Source organism: Triticum urartu, chromosome 2 (genome assembly GCF_003073215.2).
Source record: "Triticum urartu cultivar G1812 chromosome 2, Tu2.1, whole genome shotgun sequence".
In the NCBI taxonomy this organism is placed as follows: Eukaryota; Viridiplantae; Streptophyta; class Magnoliopsida; order Poales; family Poaceae; genus Triticum; species Triticum urartu.
The window spans coordinates 99,289,592-99,312,406 of NC_053023.1; the positions used below are offsets into that span (position 1 = coordinate 99,289,592).

The window sequence follows — 22,815 nt, forward strand, 5'->3', positions numbered from 1 at the left end:
GGTTCGGTTTACTACTTTTCCCTTTTCCATTTTTTATTTTGTCACCGTTTTTAAAAAAAATCATTTTGCTTTGGACTCTTTGTTTTCTCATTGGTTTTTTGGTTTTCCTTTCTTTCTTTGTTATACCTTGTTTTTCTTTTGATTCTTTCTACTTTTCTTTTGTTCTCTTTGTTTTTTTGCTTTTCTTTCTTTCTTTGTCGTTTTTATTAGTATTCTTGTTAATGTTCCTCCTTTTGAACACATGTCTACATTTTCCATACATATTATGCATTTTTTAGTATATATCAGGAACAGTTTTAAACATGTTTTAGATATATGATTAATAATTTTATAATATATTGTTTGATGTCTACTTTTTTTTCATACATGTTGTACATTTTTCGTATACATATACATTATTTTATAAATGTTTCACAATTCTAAAATACATTTTAATTTTTTTTACAAATTATGCTCTGAACATTTTTTCAAATACATGCTAAACATTCTTTCAATACACATTCAAACATTCTTTTAGTGATAATGTTTCTTGAACTATGCAAACTTTTCTTTATATTGTGCACTGAGTTTTATGAAAATATCATGAACACATTTTTTGAAACTTGTGAACTTTTTTTAATGTAACTAGACCTTTTTTACTTACATGATTTTTTTAATGTATACTTTTTTTTATTCACACAATTATTTTTCTTCCATACATATGATTAGAATTTTCTATCTTTTTTATTCACATTGTACATTTTTCGTATACATGAAACACATTTTTCTTTACACGGTTAACATTTTCCAAATGCAATATTAATATATGTATCTATTTGTAATATTTATATTTAGAATATTTTTTAGTAGAAACAAACTGAAATATAAATAAAAAATAAAAACAAAAATGTGAATAGAAAATAGAAGAATAAAATGAAACAAAAAAGGTAACATGACGTCCGAGTCGAGCCGTGGTGCATAGCCGTCCCTTCTTGAACGCCCCTCGACCATCCGCTGCGACAAACTAGTGGGGGTGCACTCACGACACATATGCAACATGATAAAATCGGTGGAGAGATCCCCTATTCTGCATGTTGGGCGTTGAATAAAAGCGTAAGCGGTCACATGGACACACTTGGGCGGGGCACAAATTGCTGGTTTGCCCCCTTTTTCATTTCACATGTAGTACTAAACAATTTTTAGTTTCGTTTTTAAACTTAAAAAAAGTAATTTTCTACTAAAGTGATAAATGTTCACACTGTGTGCATATATGTAAATGAATAGTAAGAAATAAAATTCCATTTTTTCTAAAAAATCATGAGTTTTAAGAATGTTCACGAAATTCTAAAAGATTCACAAAATTTAATATTTCTTTCGCTTACTTTAATAAACGTTAAATAATTTAGAAAATGTTGATGAATTCAAAAAAAATCATGATGGTCCTTTTAATTTTGTAGCAAAGTATACAAAATGTCTACAAATTTAAAAAGTCACAAAGTTTGAAATTATTCATGGAATGAAAATAAGGTACATGTAAAAAAAAAGGAAGAAAAAACCAAAAGGAAGAAAAAAAGTAAAAAGCTACTACCTCCGTCTAGGTGAATAAGTCATTCGCGTAGTTCTAGATCATCGAGTTGAGGAATTAAATATGTATTATATGTCATAAAAAGTGTATCACTAGATTTGTACACGAATGTAGTTTCTAAATATATATTTTTTGTCACATATAGTACATATCTAGTTAGTTAAATCATCGATCTAAACTATGCGAATGACTTATTCACCGAGACGGAGGTAGTAGTCAAAAAAGATTTAGCGCCCGGTGCAGCCGTGCAGGGTGCGCGTAGCTCATAGTATAGCGAAGTTTTGTTTACTTCTTGCAGTAGGCCGCTATATTCGACTGGGTACTTTCATGATCGTCTAATGATCCCTGCGAACTTTGCAAATGAATAAACTTGGAGCGATGTTTCCGGCCGAAAAGAAAAACCCGATGAAAGAAGGCACATTGGGCAAATTGGGCTTTACGGGCCTGTGGTTGGTATTAGTGTGTTAATGGCCCAACAATTATTAGTTTCCGTTCCTTATCCCAAAAGGATTCCCTAAAATTTGTCTAAAAAAAGGATTCCCTAAAAAAATCTCAAAAGGAGAAGGAAACGGCGACAGGATACAAACGGGGGTATTTCAACTGTTCCCGAGTGGTTCGGCCTCCGCACCCACCTCTCTCTCGCCAGTCAGGGGCAGCGACGACGACGAGGAGCGGCGCCTTTGGCGGTGTCCCGGCGACGGTCCTACCGCCGTCCTCCTGCTCCGAGCGTGACTTCACGTCCCCTGCCGAGGTCACGGCCAGCCTCCGGGCGGCGCCAGGCCAGGCGTGGGTGCGCCGCCGCCGGATCTGACCTCGCTAGGGTAGGGAAGGCATTCCAAGGCACAAGGTTCGCTCGCTGGTGGAGGTACGCCGGCTCGCCGTGGCCGTGAGCGCGTCCTCACGTGTCTGTCGCGGCGGGTGGCGGAGGGCGTTCGGGGAGCGGACCGCAGATGAGATCAAAGAGCTCCCCTTGCCGTCGTTTGATTTGAGTAGGTAACCTCACCTTCTTACCCGCAAAAAGATTACGACTTTCCCCCTTCTTACATGCGGAAAGGATAAAAATCGATAATTTAGGTTGCCTTCCTGTGACTGTGAGCATCGTTTTGATGAATTCTCCGTATTTTGTTACCAATTTCTCCAGTTCTGTAGCTCCAGTTTCTTGTAAAGATCTGAAATTTCAATGCGTCATGCAATCAGCCCACTCATTTTAGTGTAACTGATAAGAAATTCTTGCTGTGCAGCTCACACAGGTTGCGTGCCATTTCTTTTTCCCGAAACAGGTTATTCCGGGGAGTTAGATTCCACTGCTGATTTTTTGTAATAAAAGAGCTCTTTCACGAGCTAGCGTTTCAGAAGGATGCTTCAAGCTTCCCCTCAGTCCCCAATAATGATGAGCGGCGTCTCGTTTGTTGTCTCGCGGGATGTCTGTCGCCGCCGCCTAAGGTACCCTATGATTGCCAACTTGTGTTCTTTGATCAATCAGTCCGAGTAGTTTGTTATCAGTGATGCCACCCTTTCTTTGCAGTCATTCCCATGAAATGGAGGTGCAGCCAGAAGCCGTCAGGGACTGGTCCGAGCTGCCTCTTGATGTGCTTGCTTCAGTCTTTACCAAACTCGGCGCAGTTGATATTCTCATGGGTGCAGGCCTTGTGTGCCACTCATGGCTCGGGGCGGCAAAAGTACCTAGTTTATGGCGATATGTCGACATGGAGCACCATGATGTCTTGCGAGGGAAGAAGAAAAAGAGCCACGATGTCTTGTGTGCAATGGCAAAAGCCGCCGTGGACCGCTCCAATGGGGAGCTCGAGGTGTTCGCAGGGAGCGAGTTTGTTACTGATCAGCTTCTCAACTATATTGCAGAAAGGTACTCTTGTTTTAGTAGAATATTTGTGTCTAAGTTCCAAATCAGACCACACAAACTAGTTGTTTCGTTCTTCTTTCAAGCTAAAATTGGGTGGCCTCTTAATTTATTGGGTACTGCTCACTGATTCGTTAACGGGTGTAGTGAAACTAGTTCACATAGATGAGATTCGTGCAGGGATTTCTGAGTGAATGTAGTCAAACTAGTGGTTTGTATAGATGAGGTCAAAACACATACATGAGTACTTGATGTTTAGCTGTTGTAATCACATTATTTGCTCTCCATGCCTAGTTTTATACAGGAAATTATAAAGCCAAGAGTTGTAGCCTGTAGGTAGATCATCTCTACTATCTTATAAATTGGAGTTAGTGGCAGTGGTGGTGAGTTCACTCCCCCACTCCATCCCAATCTCCCTCATCCATCTAGAACCCATCAGACCTCTCCAATTGGAAGGGGAAAAACCATATCTTGAAATAGTGCCCCCCACCACTGCAGTTTTCACAAGTGCAATGTTGGCTGCTTGGTTGAGTTTCTTTTTCGCAGCATTCCACGGGCATTGGTTGTTATCTACTACTAACCCAATAAAACTAAATTATTATTTTTTATTCTGTAGCAACGCTCGGGCGTTACACTAGTTGCCAAAAAAGAACAAGTTGAATCTCGTTATGCCCTAATGCTACAACAGTGTTATGATCTCCTTCTCTTTTTTTCGCAGATCACCCTCCCTTAAGAGCCTCAGCCTTGACTACTGCAATGTCTCCAACGAAGCATTCACTGAGCTGATAATCAAGCTTCCTCTGCTCGAAGAACTTCTCATTTCCCTATGTCCATTTGTTGATGGCGACGCATATGAGGTCACCAGCAGAGCATGTGCGCAGCTGAAGCGTCTCATGTTGCGGCAAGGGTCGTATGGGGGTACAAGAGATGGGGCACTTGGAATCGAGATGATGCACGAGCTGCGATACCTTACTCTCGTCGGTTGCAATATCACGACAGAGGAGCTGGTTGCCATCATCGATGGCTGCCCTCACATGGAGCGCCTCTGCGTGCGCGACTGTTGCAACATCGTTGTGGATGGAACCCTGCGAGCGAAGTGTTCAAGGATCAAGACGCTGATTCTCCCCCCTTTGCAGCATTTGCAGCAGTTGTACTCCCGTTACTGTTTTCACCCTGATGATAGCCTTTTCACGGACAAGTTTGACGATTGGAGATCTTCCTAAATGTGATGATTTGTCTCCAACGGCTATCAATCTATCTATATATTGGTCTAGCATGGCTACTTTTGTCATTTGGGATATGGCATGAAGGGTTCAGGTGGGTATTCACATTGGTAATCTATGATATTGATACTGCAGACCAAATGCAGAGGTAAACTCTGGTTTGTGGTGTTCTAAGAAGTTCCCAAGCTCGCGCATACAGTGTTGATCCCTTGGTCACCAGCTACGTCAAGGTTGTGCTCTGCATCCAGCACAGCACGCACATCACCATCACCATCACCATCAACAATGCCATGGCGCGCCCCTCCTGCTGCATGCAGTTGCCACATATCATTTCTTCTGAGCCTTCCTGGTTCCTGTTCGATTGGTGGAGCATTTTGGACTAGAAGCAGTTCTTCGTAAATTTACTGTACCGCTTTAAGATTACCAGGGGCATGATTCTTCTTGATGTGTAAGCTATGATTGTTTGTGATCATTTGGAGATGTGATTGTATGCCGGTAAAAACTAACGGGTTGGATGTTGAAGAACAGGGGAGGAGATTGTATGGGTTGAGAATACAGAGTCAAGAATTCTAGAATTTGTTGGTGCTGAGTATCTGATCATCATATAAAGCCTTTACCCATCTGTTGTTTCACAAAGCGACAGTAGTGTGACTGCAACGAGCAGAGTTTCAGTTGCAATCTGAAGTCTTCTACAAACTCTGCCTTGTCGACATTCGACTGTGAGAGGTAGATATTTTCTTTAATTCTTGTCCTACATGATCAATACCGTTGTTACTTAGAATTTTTTTGATTCACCTGTTGTGACCTAGAAATGAGCAGATACCAAAGTATAATCATTAGTTCAGTTCATTCTTAGGGTTGATTATAATTCTTAGAGAATATTACGTTAAAATTTTCTTCTAAAATTCAGATCTCAGGTAGTTCTTCAACAATTTCAACTTTATAAATTTTTTCTTTCAGCTGATGCCACAGTAACAGGCGTAGTAAATATAAAATCCGATATGCAGTAGAAATATTAGGATAACAAGCTACTTCTCTGTCAAACTAAAAAATCTCCATACCATAAGTTGCCTTATCAACCATAAACAAAAACTAATTAACTTCAAAATCCTTCTCAATCTTGGTTCTAAGATAATCAATTTCATCAAATTGCTTCTTCTTGGGAGTACGAGGCTTTACTGGAAATGATGGCTCAACATCTATTTTAGTTGCGATTTCTTTAGCAATGATCACACTAGAATCAAACCCTTCATTTCTGTAAGTGTCAAAGTAATTCCTCATACCTTCTATTTGTATCATGGGGACTCAACACACATGGATGGTGATTGCAACTTCATGCTCACCGAATCAACAACAAATAGAATGCCATGGCAAATGACCATACCAAGTATAAACTCATAGCTGCCAATCACTTCATCACCCCTATCCTTGGGTACGGTACCACTATCTTCACTTAACTCAGGCAAAGTTGATCTTAGCTTAGGAGCTTGAACTCTAATTGCTTTGACACTTCTAATCCGACTGTCCAAACGAGTATTGTTCAAAGATTTCACAGGTAAATCGTCCAAATGGATCACCAAAACTTTTCATCTTTTGGTAGAACCAGAAAATAATACATATATTCGTTATATAATTCTAAAAAAGGAAACATATTTACCATAAAAATTTAGCCATATCACAAAAGTGAGATTAAGATCGTAGCAAGCACATAACACATACAAAGATCTTGAATTTATTTCAATTAACCGACATTGCACCCCCCCCCCCAAATGTCATCTATTACGGTAGAAGGACTTCATAGATAGAATGGACTAATACCATGAAAAGTCCCAAAGTAGATGGTGTCAACCACTTTTAAAACCCAAGTACTCAATTTTTTTCCTATCAAACATATGAACACATCAAACCAACATACTCATTTGTTCTTGGTGACTCACATCCGGATTACAAATCTAGGATAATAGAGAAATATCTGTCCACTTTAAAAATCTTGATAATAAAATTTGTAACGTCAACAACCATAAGAAAAATCAACTCATTTTGAATTTTGTGGCTAAGATAATGATAATGAATCTCTTTGTTTGAATACATCTAAGATGCTCTTGCATTACCAAGTAAAATTCTGCAATCATCTCCACACAAGCTACGGAATTATCATTGGAGTCATCATAAAGTTGCTCACTTGATCCTTTAAAAGCCGAATTGCGCTTATATGATTTTTTTTCACAATGACCACTATTCTTAATAAAACTTGCCTTATGAATTCATTCTCCTTTCCTGTTGTAGCTGTTTGTCAATTGTTTCATGCTTGCTCATTCTAATTCTCAGTTCATTCAAAGAGTTCATGTTGGTAATATGCTTGACACTAGCGTCATGTTCTTTCGGTTATGTTTCCAATTACTATCCATCATGCCCCAATGAACTCTTGCGTTTGTCAGAACTGAAAAGCTTAAAACAAAAAAAAAACACTTTATTGGCGTGTTTCAAATATACTAACCTTTTTCTATCACACATATCTCCATTGCTCAATTTTCTAGAGTAATAGCTATACGGAAACTGTCTTCGATTTCCATCCAAAGGACACTGTATTTTCTTCTTCCTTTAAAAGCCGAATTGCGCTTATATGATTTTTTTTCACAATGACCACTATTTTTAATAAAACTTGCCTTATGAATTCATTCTCCTTTCCTGTTGTAGCTGTTTGTCAATTGTTTCATGCTTGCTCATTCTAATTCTCAGTTCATTCAAAGAGTTCATGTTGGTAATATGCTTGACACTAGCGTCATGTTCTTTTGGTTATGTCTCCAATTACTATCCATCATGCCCCAATGAACTCTTGCGTTTGTCAGAACTGAAAAGCTTAAAACAAAAAAAACACTTTATTGGCGTGTTTCAAATAAACTAACCTTTTTCTATCACACATATCTCCATTGCTCAATTTTCTAGAGTAATAGCTATACGGAAACTGTCTTCGATTTCCATCCAAAGGACACTGTATTTTCTTCTTCCACTTTAGGCCCCCTCTCCAGTCTTTTCTCTTCCATTTTAGGTGGAGGCAAACGAGCTGAACAAGGGACCTAAAATGGAAGAACATTTTGAATATTCTTTGGATGGAAATTCAAGACATTTTTCGTATAGCCATTCTTACTATAGAAAAATGAGCAATGAAGAGGTGTGTGTGTGATAGAAAATGGTTATTTTATTCAAAACACGCCAATAAAGTGTTTTTGTCGTTGTAAGCTTTTCAATTATGAAGTGCAAGAGTTCATTGGGGCATGATGGATTTAGTGATCAGAGGCATACTGATGAGACACTGAAAGAACATGAGGATAGTGTCAAGCATATTGATAATATGAACTCTTGGAATAAAACGAGAACTAGACTAAGCAAGCATGAAACAATTGACAAAAGTCACAACGGCAAATCACAAAGGAGACGGAACACATAAGGCAAGTTTTATTCAGAATAGTTGTCATTGTGGAATTTCTTGGTAATCGCAGTTTGACTTTTAGAGGATCAAACGAGCAACTTTATGATGATTCCAATGGTAATGTCTTAGCTTGTGTGGAGATGATTGTAGAAGCAAAGAGATTCATTATCATTATCTCTACTCTTATAAAGAGACTTGGTGATGATGGTATGCCTGCTATCCTACAATATATACCGTCTGATCTATATCTGACGGATAGAAAACAAACTATGGCAATTTTGCAAAAAGGTATCCGCACCTCTCTTCACATTTGCATATAAGGCCTTCCTTGTTCATCCTTATCTCCCACAACCTCATTGTTGAGCAATTAAAAAAGGAAGCCTCTGGAACAATCTGGCATGGCGGCAGCTGTCGGCGGCGTCCATCCCCATGCCTCCATTCAGTCCGACCACCTACCAGCACCGCAGCCCACTCCTCACCTTATCTCTCCTCTTTCTCGTCTCCCCCATTCCGCTCAGTCTGAGTTGTTGGGACACGGATGGCGTTGTCAACGTGCTTGCGGAGGTCAGAGTCGGAGAGGGTCTGCGTCAGCGGTGTATGTGCTGAGTTATGTAAACCTGCAGATGTCGTTAGTTTTTACACGTGAGATTACTCCCGCATGGGTCAATCACAACAGTTTTTGTAAAATAAATGCATCTTGGTCTGTGCAATGCATGGACATCTTGCTAGTCTTAGACATAAATGCATCTTGGTCCGTGCAATGCATGGGCATCTTGCATGGGCATGTGCATGGGCATCTTTCTCTTATGGTTGTCGTCGTTGCAAATTCTATATCAAGATTGCCAAAGTGGCCAAATATTTCTTTGTTATCCTAGATTGTACCCTGGATGTGAGTCACCAAGAAGAAATATTTTTTACTTTTACTATGTATTGCAAGCAACAACCCCAGTCTTTTATCAAAAATGAAAACAAAGGAGCAGAGTCCAAAACGTACCTGGTTAGGGGGAGGAATATACAAAAGAGAGAACCTACCCATGGAAGTGAAGCAGTCCAGCTTAAAAACCTTAGATTTACATTTAATTCCATGAGTTTGTTGGTTCGATGTGTCAATATATCTGATGGAAAAATAAAAATCAAGGAGTACTTTCTTGCTTTTTTTTATAGTGGGTGACACATCTGGTTTTGGACCTGATAATACCAATGCCATGGCACTCCCCTTCCGCTGCATGCGGTTGCCACAAATCATTTCTTCTGAGCCTCCCTCGTCCCTGTTACGATTGGTAGAGCATTTTGGACTAAGAAGCAGTTCATAGTAAATTTACTGTACTGCTTTAAGATTAGTATAGAAGCATGGTTCTTCTCCTTGTGCAAGCTATGATTGCTTGTGATCATCTAGAGATGTGGTTGCATGCCAATAAAAACTAACGGTTTGGATACTGAATTGTATGGGCTGAGAATACAGAGTCAAGAATTCTACAGTTCGTCAGTGTTGAGTATTTTGATCATCATGTAAAGCATTTGCCTCGTTTATAAAAAATAAATATATAAAGCCTTTGCCTTTGCAATCTTGGCCCACCAGTTGTTTCACAAAGCTGCAACAGTGTGACTGCGAGGAGAGTTTCAGTTGCAATCTGAAGGCGACTGCGTTAGCGACACCACTATTTTTGCGCTGTCGCAGTGGGGGCTGCGGGCCTGCGGCAAGCGCCATGCCGACAGACCATGCGGATCTTAGTATAGAAGGTGCTTCTGCAAAATCTGGCTTGTAGACATTCGACAGCGAGAGGTAGATATTTTCTTTAATTCTTGTCCTACATGACTAATGTCATTGCTACTTGCTCCCTCGGAGGGAGTATATATTTGTGACCTACAAATGACCAGATACCAAAGCATGATCACTAGTCCATTTCATTCTTAGGGTTGATTATAATTAGGCTAAAGAACTTTGTGGCGTGGCTTAGTGGCACAGGCAAAGAGCAAAAGCACATCATTTGAACTATAGAACACACATCTCATCGCACATGTATGCTGTTATTATCTCGCCATTTGAACCATAGCACACGTACTCTGTCAACCTTCCAGAACTTAAATTTGTGGCCTTTCACTCATAAATATAATGATAAAAAAAAAGGGCCACTCCATCTTCGTCGGCAAGCTTTATAAAAACCACACCATTCGTTATCAAAAGCACAACTCTGAAATTGGTGTGGTCCAATACACCCTTGACAACACGCTCCTTTAGTACATGTGGCTACCAGGTATCCGTATTTGAAGAACTACGTATTCACTACTACAAATCCGATCACTATTGACCCCTCATCGCAGACCGACCACTGACCACGTGTCATTGATAAGGGTCATCACTGACCGCCAACAAAGTGGCGTCAGTGATGACTGTCGAGGGGCTAATCTATCCACTCATCACAGACCGGCTAATTTTAAGTCGGTCAAAGATAATTGATTAATGAGTATACCTAACCCTTATTCATCACTGGTTGTTTGCTATGTGAGATGTTTATAGTGGTTGGTCAATGATGTATGTTTTTTTTTTGTGTATCACTTCAGACTTAGGCGTCCCAAATTCATTTGATCACCCGCTTTGCCTCCTCTCCCTCGATAAAGTGACCCACTAGCTGGCCCGACGCTGATTCACCTCCTCGCCGTTATAAATTCCCACTGGCACCCTTCACAAAGCCAAGGTCTTTCCTGCTGCAACCCATTTTTCGCAAACCTCACATGAATCAGGCCCAAAAATGCCATGGTGAGGCTCCTCCCGACCAATCGTTTCACGTACTCATTCCAGCACCTCCCGACCGTCATAGTGTCGTACGATTCCTCGAGCTGGACGAATGAGGTGAGGAGGCTTTCGGTTGGAGCTCGTCGGAGGAGGAGGTGCATGGCGACGATGTCGTGGTTCCCCTCCAACCATGGGAGGAGGAGCGATACCTCGCCGTCGAGAAGGCCGATGATGAGTCCATCACCCCCCTTCTAGCCGACCCGCGCGTGGTGGAGGAGCACCTCCCTGCCGATGTGCAACTCTCCGCCGACGATGGAATGCCGGTGCCGAAGAAGCCCAGGGGAACCCAAGATGGTGAGGCATCAGGCTCCGGAACCGCACCGATCGTGCATGACATCTCCTCTGACGAGGAGGATTAGCATTATGTCTCATTAGCTGCTTTTAGCCTATCTATAATTAATGTTGTTGCAACTTTAGTACGATGTTTAGTTATGAAGTGTTATGTATAATTACTCACTCTTATGTTTGTAATGAATTTTCATCTGATGATTTTTCTATCTTAAATACTTTATATTTTTGTTTGACTACAGAGTTAAATTGCTCGTTTGTTTGATGAGTTAGCATTAACAGAGAAGTTAGTACCCCCTCTGTTTTTATTTACTCTGTATATTAGCTCTGACCTAAGTCAATAAAATTTGAACAAGATTGTAGAAAACAATCTAAACTTTCACATTAACAAATATATATATATATATATATATATATGTATATGTATGTATGTATGTATGTATGTATTCAATGATGATTCTAATGGTATTTTTTTGTATAAACCTGGTCAAAATTTACAAAGTTTGAACAAAACTAATATGCGAAGTAAATAAAATAGAGGGAGTGTCTTTTTAGAAGGGCATGAAGAAAAATTGATCTACCAAGACAATGTGTATACCATCATAAAATATAGAACAGTAATCAGTATGATGAAGTCGATCCGATTGATTAGAGACAACAAAACATAGTATTTCAAAGTGGTTTGGGTTGACATGGTGGCTCGGGGCGTACATGAAGAACCCACTCAAACGTCCTATGTGTATAAGTAGTAGTATCATGTAACAGAATTGCAACTTCGATTGCTAGTTATGCGCTCTACTTGAACATAAGCGCGGTCTCGTGTTTGAGGTTTTTCTTTCCAATATTTTCTTCCTCCTATTGGAAGGTTGACATTTGGGCCCACTAGGTTTAAGCCTACGAAATGCTTGGTCAACATAGTGAAAGTGCTAATGGCACTTAAGCTATATTTTGGTGTGATGACAATGTGGTAAGTTGAACTAATATCGGTTGCTAAAGTTTATCTCAGGTTATTGGTTCTAAGCGCCCGCGATGGAGATGTACGACCCCCATTTCAAAAAGGACAAAGGCGTGGTCTTTCGACGCTTCGAAGGTTTAGTTTTGGTTTGCTTCGAGTCGTAGGAAAGATCGCACTATTAAGAGGGGTCTGTGTGGACAAATGTTGTGTGGAATGTCTTTGCCGAGCCTTACTCTCTTACCCTTCCCACTCCAACCACCTCATATGAACCTAGTGTGTGTGCTGTGGTACTCAGAAAGTTGCAACAGTAAGTTACTGGGTACCCCGTGCGCACGAGGTCTTTTGACCCCCGTGCGCACAAGGTCTTTTGACCCCCGTGCGCACGGGGTACTGCATAACTCTCTGGATACCCCGTGCGCACGGGGTCTTTTGACCCCCGTGCGCACAGGGTGGTGCGATTGTCTCTGGATACCCCGTGCGCACGGGGCTGACTTAGCTCGTGTGCACGGGGTCCAACGGGCAGAAATCCCCACCCTCACATGAACACTATAGAAAGGCCTTTCTTCCTCCTCCAACCTTCAACCCTATGTCTTGTTGAGCTCCACCATTGCTACACCCCATTTTGCTCAATACTCTCAATCCCTCCACCCAAACTTGTTGAAACTTTGGGGATTTGGAGAGCAAGACCCGATCTACAACTTGACCAAACCAAATCGCGTTCCCCGCAACATTTCTTCCCCATTGACTTGTTACTCTTGGAGCTTGGGCTCCTAGGCGGTTAGAGGTTCATCCGGAAGCTTCCTTGCTTGTGGTGTGCTCCGGAGAAGTTTGTAAAGGTGTGGTGGTCGCCTTCAAGACCAACCCCGAGTGGTTCGAGGCTCATCCGTTGGGGGTGACTCGAAGGAGAATACGGTGAGCCTTTGGTGGCATTCCGCAAGCTTTGGCTCCGGCACCGCTCCAAACGGAGATTAGCTCTTCCCCAAGGAAGAGTGAACTTCGGGTTAAAATCCGCGTCCTCGTCTCACTTGTGGTTAATCCTTTCCCGCACCTTTCTTAGTTGTTGTATGCTTGTTGGCTTGCTAAGTAGTTTGTTGCCTAGCTTTTCTTCTTGGAGCTTGCTTGTCATATAGGTTGCATTCACCTAGTTGCATATCTAGTGAACTCTTTTATCCACTAAGCCTTAAAATCTACAAGAAAGATTAAAATTTGTAGTCTCCTATTCACCCCCCTCTAGTCGACCGTATCGATCCTTTCACATAGTCAACTACTAAGAATCATTAGAAGGGAAATGTATGATATCCTAGGAATAAGTTGCCCGAAAAATGGTTTGGGGGCAAGTTGATTTTCGTAGCCATAAAATTGAAAAGGACAGGGTCAAGTTCTTCCTTCATCTGGTCATCTTTTTCCTATAACCGCCACATCCAACCCAGGACGGTCCGCCTGATGCCGTCGCCAACGACCGACGACGCTCCCAAACGACCGTGGCAAATTGCTATTTTGACCACTGTCAACCTCTTACTAGCCTTCACGAGAGACGACGCAAACTGTGTCATCTTCGACTACGGCTCGTTACCGACCGAATTGGTGCCACTTCCTGGTCAATGCGCACTTAAGTAGCACCCCACCTCGTCTTTGATTTTGGGGATGAGGATTGGCTCACGGATCCTCTAGCCCCCTTTCGGACATGGACATGACCCTAGAGAATACTACGTAGATGGACAGTGCCCTAGAGCAGCAGATCTGGGCCCACACTCCCGCGCCCGCCGTCGCGGACGAATGGGCGGCGGTGCTTCGAAATGGCTGTGGCAAATTGCTATTTTTACCAAACCGAACTGTCTACCTCCGATTAGGCTCCACGACGTGAGCTGTGTCCTCTCTGGCTGCGGCTCGTTACCGATCGAATTGGTGCCATGTCCTCGTTAATGGCAAACCCAGAGGAGCACCCATCGTCTTCAATTTTTTTGGGGGGTGGGGGGTGGGGGTGAGGAGGAGCAGCCCGCGGATCCTCTGCCCTCCTTTTGGGATTAGGTGGATGTGTCCCTGGAGGAGGCCACGTAGATGGACCCCGCCCTTGAGTAGTAGATTTGGGCCCCCGCGCTTATGCCTGTTGTCGCGGACGAATAGCTGGTGATACGTCTCCAACGTATCTATAATTTTTGATTGCTTCATGCTATTATATTATCTATTTTGAATGTTAATGGGCTTTATTTTACACTTTTATATCATTTTTGGGACTAACCTACTAACCGATGCCCAACCCAAATTGCTGTTTTTTGCCTATTTTAGAGTTTCACCGAAAAGGAATATCAAACGGAGTCCAAACGGAATGAAACCTTCGTGTCGTGGATATAGGACACGGGTATCCTCATGGAGGTAGGCCGCGGCCCATCATGGGAGGTGGCCCAGCAGGCCGACTTAAACAGTTTGAATAAGACCTGGATTCCTATCTGTCGTGTAATAGAAAAGAGACTAGTCCTAATCCTACTAGGACTCTACATGTAAGCCAGCCCCTTCAACTTATATAAGGAGGGACAAGGCTCCCCAAGGAAAAAAGGTTTATACAGACAAATCAATAGCTTTTGAGATAGAGGTAGCGAAACCTCACCCTTGTAACCGTGAGCATCATCAATATCAATGAAGCATGATGTAGGATTTTACCTCCACCGTGAGGGGCCGAACCTGGGTAAAACATCGCGTCTCTCATCCCGCTCAACCCCTTTCAAGCTACCACATAGATGCGTTGGCCTCGCGACTAAGTCCTGACACTAAGGACATCTGCCGTGACAATTCCATGACAGTTGGCGCCCACCGTGGGGCCAGCGCATGGTGGATTTGAGTTCTTGAAGGGCAACTTCGAAGGGCTCAAGGGATACGCTGTGGGCCGGATGACCAAGAGTCGTCGCGGCAAGCTCTACATCGACGATGAAGGCTGGGGCCCCGAGGCCGGCTCAATCGAGTACGGGTACCGGGTCCCCTTCGGCGGAATTCATGTCTTCATCGGCCAGATCGGCAAGTCGGGCCCTAAGCCGGACGTCCACCCCAACCTCGTCGAAACGGCTCAGCGCGCGAGGACCACCCGTGTTCAATCTGTCGTGAAGCATGCTTTCGTAGGCTGCGTCCACGAGGGTGAATACTCTGAAGGATCGGTGGATGGCGATGAGACGGCCGTCTGTTCTGACGCTACATCATCAACGGGCGAGACGGACTCTTTGTATCAGTTGCAGGATGGCATGCTCGGGGGCTGTTCCGATGGCAGCAGTATTCCGGACCCCCTTGAGCCGCCGAATTGGGCCGGAGTCTTCATGGCAGGAACACAGCCCGAGCAGAACTCCACAGCAGCAGCAGCAACAACTACCGGGTCGGCCGCAACCGGGTCAGGAGACCCTGTGCGCCCCCGGCTCAGATTCTAATGGACCTCATGGATAAACTGATGACTCTGTTGACTGCCGTGGTAGAGTCGGCGGATAAAGCCCAGCATGAAGCAGAGGTGGCACGCGTACGTGAAGAGATGGTACAAGCTAAAGAAAATTTAGCAGCAGAGGAGGTCGGGATGGCAGCGGAGCGGGCGTCTTTGGACGTTCGTGCTCAACAGCTTCAAGCGGAGACTTTCCGGCTCTCGGTGGATCTGAATGCATCAAACGAGGTCATGCGAAGAAGGCATCAGAAAACTCAGTCACGTCTACCTCTGATGCTCGATCCTAGGAACCTTTTTCATACACCCGGGGCTGGGGCAAGCAACCCGCCAGAGGCAAATCGATTCACGACGCCCGGAGCACCGGTTCAACCACGCGCCATGGAACCACCTTGTGTACATACCGCTCCGCCTCATTATGTACCAACACCGCCGGGTCACTTCTGCAATCCCTTGGAAAACCTCATTGTAGCGTCGACTCGTTTGGCGGCTCTCCCGATGATAGGCGACTCGCCGGCGGCAATCGAAACGCGAAGGGTGAGAGAACTTCTTCAAACAGCTCTGGCACAGCAGGATGCGTACTCCTACAGTCGAGACAGGATCCATTCAACTCCTCGCTCGAGTCGGAGCCCAAGCTACAGTAGGCATATGGACTCAGCTGACATGTCAAGCAATGCTCAACGCCGCAACCGGCCTCACAGGCATGAGTCGGTACAGGCTGGAGCCCTTAACTTGGCGGATCAGGAGAGGATCCGGCAAGAGGCTGAGCGAGCGGTTCAACTGGCAGCGGAGCATGCGGCTCATCAGACTTTTCCAGCTTATCCAGCAACCTCGGTTGAGGCAGGAGTGGCCACAAGAACCGCAGGTGTCCCTTGCCTGGTGCCGGCCATACATAATGAGCGTTTGTCAAAGGACTTCAAGGGGCCTCGTAAGGTGCCTAATTACACGGCCGACTTGTAGCCTGGGGCTTGGATTGAGAGTTATGAGATGGCTATGGAGTTGTTGGAGGTCAGCGACGCGGCAATGGCCAAGTATTTCACTATGATGTTGGATGGAACAGCTCGTACTTGGTTGAAGGGGTTGCCACCCAATTCTATCGTCTCATGGGCGGAGTTGAAGGCCCGGTTCATTCAGAACTTCAAAGACACATGTAAACAACCTATGTCGATTGTGGACCTGACTAATTGTAAACAAGAGGACGGTGAATCTACAACCCATTGGGTGCGCCGGGTCAAGGAGATAATACATTCATATGATAGGATGGATGCCGGCTCAGTAGTCTTGATGTTGGAGAAAAACTGCCGTTTTGAACCTCTGAAGCAGAAGTTGGGGCGGCTCAAGCGTGAATGCAATGACATGGGCCAGTTGATGGCGGCTCTCTTCAAGTATGTTGATTCTGATAGTACCAAGGACCCGGTGTCTGAAGAAGAAAAGACAAGGAAGGGAAAGAAGAACGACAACGGCAAGGGTCACCAGCATAACCCGGCAAATCAAGGAGGTAATAAACGTAAGGCTGATGAATTTGTCGCTAACACCAATGTGCAGGGCGGCAATCAACGGCGCAAGGGCAGGCAACCCCCTCGGTCGGGCGGGTCAGGTCCCACCCTTGAGCAACTATTGAATGAACCTTGTCCAAGACACGACACCCGGGAGAATCCAGCCACCCACCTGTGGAAGGATTGTACAATCATGAAGGCGTTTAAAAATTCAAATGCATTTGATGAAGGTCACGGCCCAGGCGGCGGCTCAGGTGGGGGTGGTTTCCATGGCCCGGGCGCCGGTTCAGGTGGAGGGGGATTTCATGGTCAGGGCCATCCAGGTAACCAGGGAGGTTATAATCCACAACCCGGCCAAGGTAATCAGCAGCAACAGTCCGGATATCAGAGCAACCCAAAACAGTTAAATAGTGGGCAATACCATGTGTTCACCACTAGCTTATGTAAGAGGGACTATGGAGGAGTTTTGTCAACGTGAGCATATTTGGCTTGATGTTTCTTCTGTAGCCCATCCTCAATCCAATGGTCAAGTTGAGAGAGCAAATCAGGAAATCTTAAAAGGTCTCAAGCCCCGCCTTATGGTTCCCTTGCAGCGAACGACGGGTTGTTGGGTAGAGGAATTACCCTCGGTGATGTGGAGTATCAACACCACACCTAATAGGTCTACAGGTTACACACCTTTCTTCATGGTGTATGGAGCAGAAGCAGTGTTGCCTAGTGACATCCGTCATGACTCGCCCGTGTGGCGGCTTATGTTGAAGCTAATAATGAACAAGCCAGACAGGATGCACTTGACTTGTTAGATGAGGAAAGAGACTTAGCAGCGGCTCGATCAGCAATTTATCAACAGGACCTGCGCCGTTATCACAGCCGCCGGGTTAAGTCCAGGACTTTTCAAGAAGGCGACCTGGTGCTCCGGCTCATCCAGGATCTGTCAGATGCACACAAGTTATCCCCACCTCGGGAAGGACCCTTTGTGGTCAGCAAGAACTTAAACAACAGGTCATATTACCTCATTGACGTTCGAGAGCACAAAGACTCACGTAAGTTGGAAGAGGAGACCCGTCGGTCGTGGAACATTGCTCAACTTCGGCCATACTACACCTGAGCCACCGGCTCTCATCATGTACATGCTTTAACGTTGTATATACTATGATAAGTAATAAAGCAGGACCATCGTTCTCTTTTCTTTTAAAGATTACACATCTTTGTTGTTTTTTACTATTTTCAAATGACTGTTAAGGAGCTGATCATATTTGAATCAAGTCTAACCTTTTTGGTCCAACTTATGATCGTATTCGAATCTAGCTGCAACTATCATGGTCACTTAGGAGCTTCCTGTTCAAACATAGGTCGTATTCGAACCAAAGAGAACATAGCTGTCGTAACCCTTTTGATCGGCTCAAAGCCAAATTCACTAGGGGGCTTCTTGATCGTATCCGAATCACAGCTTAACCCCTTTTGGGCCCGATTTGGATCGTATTTGAATCAGGGTCGTTAAAAACCTCTCAAGGTCATTTGGGGGCTTCCTGTTCAAACATAGGTCGTATTCGAACCAAAGAGAACATAGCTGTCGGTACCCTCTTGATCGGCGCAACGCCAAAGCCACTGGGGGCTATATGGTCGTATTCGAACCTTAGCTTAACCCCTTTGGTCCGGTTTACTGATCGTATTTGAATCAGAAACCCCCAACCTTTAATTACAAGGTTAATTTTGTTTACCAGCTGTTTTTGCTTTATTGGTTTTTTGTTGTCTCAATTTCACAAATAATCAGCATGGTCTTTTCACCGGCTGGACTCTTTGACAACAAGCCGCCAGGGCATGATAATCATTCTGTATTCAGAAGCATTGACTTCTCAAAAAGACTGGATTATCAACTTCATCGCTCGGGTCATTTAAGCCGGTGGTTCGGAGATCAAAGGTACATGTATGGCTATTGTTTACGAACAGTTTCCTTCTGTATTAATCAAAGGTTATTTCAGCCATGTTCCCTTTTTTACATCCGGTTCTGTTTTCTATTATGATAAAAATATTGGCCATAGACTGGGTATTCTAACCCGTTTGGTATTAAGCCGCCAAGCCAGTTTTTTCCTTTTTATCTACAGGAACGGAATTGAAGTATTGCAGTGACAACCATAAATATGATGCATATATTAACATCAGAAAGTACAGAGTAACACACGGTGTCTTATGCGCGATGGCATAGGCAGAATACGTAGTGTTTTCAAAACTAATCTATTACAAGGCTTTTACAAGCCCATGAAGATGGTCATCACTCCTCCCTCGCTGGTTCACCGTCCTCTGTTGATTGAAAGCTGGGTTTTGACCAATCGAAACCGTTCACGGCAATAAATTCTGCTTCTTCGTCAATCAGGCCGGCCGGATCAACTTCCGGAGCAAATGTATGTTCACGAACAGGCGGGATTAAATCTGTCACCTTGTACGAGGGAGTTGCCATCTCCTTATTTTCCACATCAAAACCCGGCTGATATTTGTCGATATTGGTTTCATCTCCAAGAATAGTCGCCTGAGGTCAAACTCCGCGCACGCAAGCCATGAAGTCGTCTTGTTCAAAGGGAGATCTGTCTTCCTTCACGGTAGGATACCCTCTGGCTACATCCGCCGGGTCTAGATCTGGCACCCAAGCCTTGGAGCGGCTCAGGGCAGTCAAAGCTCCGGCTCTGGCACAGGAGTGCTTCACTTCTTGGAACCTGGCGGGCAATATTGATAGCTTCTTTAAAACATCGCTGAGCCGGTTGGGTCCTTGATTGGCAGGAGAGATAGCTGCGAGTGCTCGTTGTGCGCCAATGTACAACTGCTCTACTAATGTATAGACCGCCTTCAACTTAATCACGTGGTCTTGACTCAAATTCTTGCTTCGAGGGCCTGTATATGTTTTGAACACGAAGGGTCAGCCAGCAGCTTGCAGTCCGGGTCAAAAGAAGGTAAAAAAGTCAGTACAGATGGCTTACCAAAGATGGCGGACACCATTTGTGACACCCGGTTCTTTAAACTGGCCAGCTCAGTCGTAACCTCTTCAAGGGCTCCTTCAGCCTTCTCGGCACGTTGTGTCAGAAGCGTCTTTTCTTCAGCCCAAGTTTTCTTCTTGGCAATAAAGCTGGTTTTTAATTTTTCCGTCTCAGAGAGACTTACTTGCAGTTTGGAGTCAGCAGACTTGATTTCTGCCTCCTGATCCGCCAGCCGGGTCTTCGCATCAGTTAATTGCGAGCTCAGTTCAGATAAGGCATTCTGGAAAACATACCCAGATGAGTCAAGATTTTAGTTAAGGTTCAAAAGTCAAGATTCAAAGTCTCAAGTACTTTGCATTGCAAAACCACTTGACACTTGGGGGCTAATGTATGCCAAAACAATTTCTTATGACTCTAAAACATACTTTAAGTCCCAAGTATTTTACAAAGTAACAACACTTGGCACTTGGGGGCTAATGCATGCTATTCAGCAAGTTTCTCAAGGTTAATCCGGATTACAAATGTTTTTTGGGTACGGTACAAGACAATTATGAAAATTCAAAGTATCGGCTCATTTATGGTCAAGTGAACCGGCCCTTGGGGACTACGGATGAAGCTTTGTTCTATTTTATTGAACTCCAGGAAAATCTAAAAGGTAAAAGTCTTAGCCTATATTATAAAGTCTGCAGATCATTCCGGTTCTCTCATAATCTGAAGACTTGGGGGCTGGCGGAATATAAGTAAGCTGGAAGAACATACCTCATATTTCAGCTGCAACTGCTTGACCATTTCGATCTCTGAGTCACGGCTGGAGTGCACATGGCTGAGATAACCGGATAATATGTCGTTGGCATTCAGATGGTCATAGTGTGAAATATCAAAACACACTTTCTGTTTCTCCAACGCCTCTTGTTTCATCGTGTGACGAGCCAACACGGTGGGATTTCCCGGCTCAACAAAGCGGTTCCCGGTGATCAGAACGTCTTGCGCAGACGGTGATGGCGGGTTGGCCGAGCTGGATGGTCCGGTTGCAGAAGGATTCACGGTGGTATCATCAACTGACGACTCAGGAGGATTTACTTCATCATTGACAGGCGGGTCTTTTGGAGCTTCAGTTAATGGAGGGGAAGGTGGCCTTGCCGGTTCAGGTGCAAGGACTTCCGGGTCTTCCACCGGCTTAGTTACCTTGGCCTTCTTAGACTTAGCTTGACCACTAAGAGAAATATTATATGACTGTCAGTATGAAGAGACAGTTTGAAAAACACGGAAGAAAGAGGATTTTTCCTTACCCAGAGGCAGTCTTGAAGGCCGGAAATTGGGTCTGAGACGAGTCGCCAGAAAAGCAAGACACCTCCTACAAAGATAAGACAAAGTAAGTAATGCAAGGGAGGAGATCCATTAACAGAAAGTCAAAGACAAAGAAATAAACCTCATTTTGGCATTTTTGAGGAGTCTGTTGAAGAATGGCAGGCGGTTCATCATCATTCCGGGTCTGACGACGGCTTTCATGTTGCTGCTTTTTCAAAAGAAAATGAGGATCCAAATAAGCCAAAGGGTGGGAAAACCTTACTTTCCGGGTTACGACTCGAAGTTTCTGTCTTGGCAAATCGGCTGAGTCGGAGGAAATAGTTACCTCTTCTTCCACGGCTTGACTGGCCCCTGTGTCGTCCTGGCAAAGATCAGTGTTAATAATATTGTTAAAAAGTTGGCCAAGGGAGTCAAGGGCTACCTCCGACTCAGAAGTATCATCAAGCTTCATCAGATCCTCAGCGGTACTTTTATTCTTCTTGGATCGCCGGGTCGTTTTCTTGGTGTTGATAGCAGCGGCTCTAGCCTTCTTGGCGGCTTCGTGGTCGTACTTGACTTTCCAGAAGTCAGATTTGGCCTGCATATGAATAAACAAAGACGAAAGATCAGACAGGTACTTAACACGACTGGGGAAAATACAAAGGAGGTGAGAGAATTTTTACCTCTAGCGCCGGGTTAAGTTTGCAGAAGGGGTTTAACCCGACCTTACTGCAGTCTTCATATTTTCGGTTTACCAGAAGGGTTGACATTGCAACAATATCCTCTTCGGGTAATTGGATGGAGCTGTGACGAAGAGAATCATTTGGGCCTCCGCCATATTCACACATCAGTTTTGATCGGCGGCTTAGAGGGATAACCCGCCATGCGACCCAACAGCGGGTCAAGTCAACTCCAGTTAAGCCGTTCCCTAATAAGGCGTTAATCCTTTTGATTGATGGGATTAGCTTCTTGCGTTCGGCAGCAGTAAGCTTGTCAGGGAGCACGAATTTGGAGTCAAGACGCTCGACGCGATAACCCGGCAGTGGCTTCTCGTCTGCTGGTGAAGTGTCTTGACAATAGAACCAAGTCTGGTTCCAGTCTTTTGGATGACTCGGCAAGACTATAAGGGGGAAGACAGCACCTTGTTGACGCTGAATGGAGATGCCTCCAAGCTCCAAGCTAAGGTCGTTGGTGCACTCGTTCTGCCGGTTCAGATAAAAATACTCTCTAAAGAGTTCCACGGTCGGCTCTTCCTGAAGGTACACCTCACAGAGCACTTGGAAGTTGCAGATATTGGATATGGAATTGGGCCCGATATCTTGACGGTGGAGTTTGAAAAAATGAAGGACATCTCTGAAGAACTTTGAGTTGGGCGGTGAAAAGCCACGGTTCATGTGGTCAGTAAAGACAATAACTTCACCATCTCTTGGATTGGGCCGTTCTTCGTCCGGGTCAGGTGCACGGTAAGACATGACATTTTTTCCTGGCAAAAATCCTATGGAGAAGAACTCCTTCAAACGTTCCTCATTTACGGTTGAG

General features: G+C 44.1%; 1 protein-coding gene across 4 annotated transcripts; it reads left to right on the forward strand.

Annotated features, from left to right (window-relative positions):
* Positions 1 to 2,134: 2,134 nt before the first annotated feature.
* On the forward strand, positions 2,135 to 5,237 carry LOC125536115 (putative F-box/LRR-repeat protein 23). Of its 4 annotated transcripts, none has more exons than XM_048699253.1 (4): positions 2,135 to 2,557; positions 2,845 to 3,007; positions 3,090 to 3,428; positions 4,141 to 5,237. In XM_048699253.1, exons 2-4 carry the CDS (start codon positions 2,922 to 2,924, stop codon positions 4,643 to 4,645), a joined length of 930 nt encoding a protein of 309 aa, XP_048555210.1. In that variant the 5' UTR covers positions 2,135 to 2,557; positions 2,845 to 2,921; the 3' UTR covers positions 4,646 to 5,237. The 4 variants fall into 4 exon arrangements, with proteins under 4 accessions (XP_048555210.1, XP_048555211.1, XP_048555208.1 ...); XM_048699254.1 differs by having other exon boundaries at positions 2,135 to 2,553; XM_048699251.1 differs by having other exon boundaries at positions 2,136 to 2,557; positions 2,806 to 3,007.
* Positions 5,238 to 22,815: the final 17,578 nt, after the last annotated feature.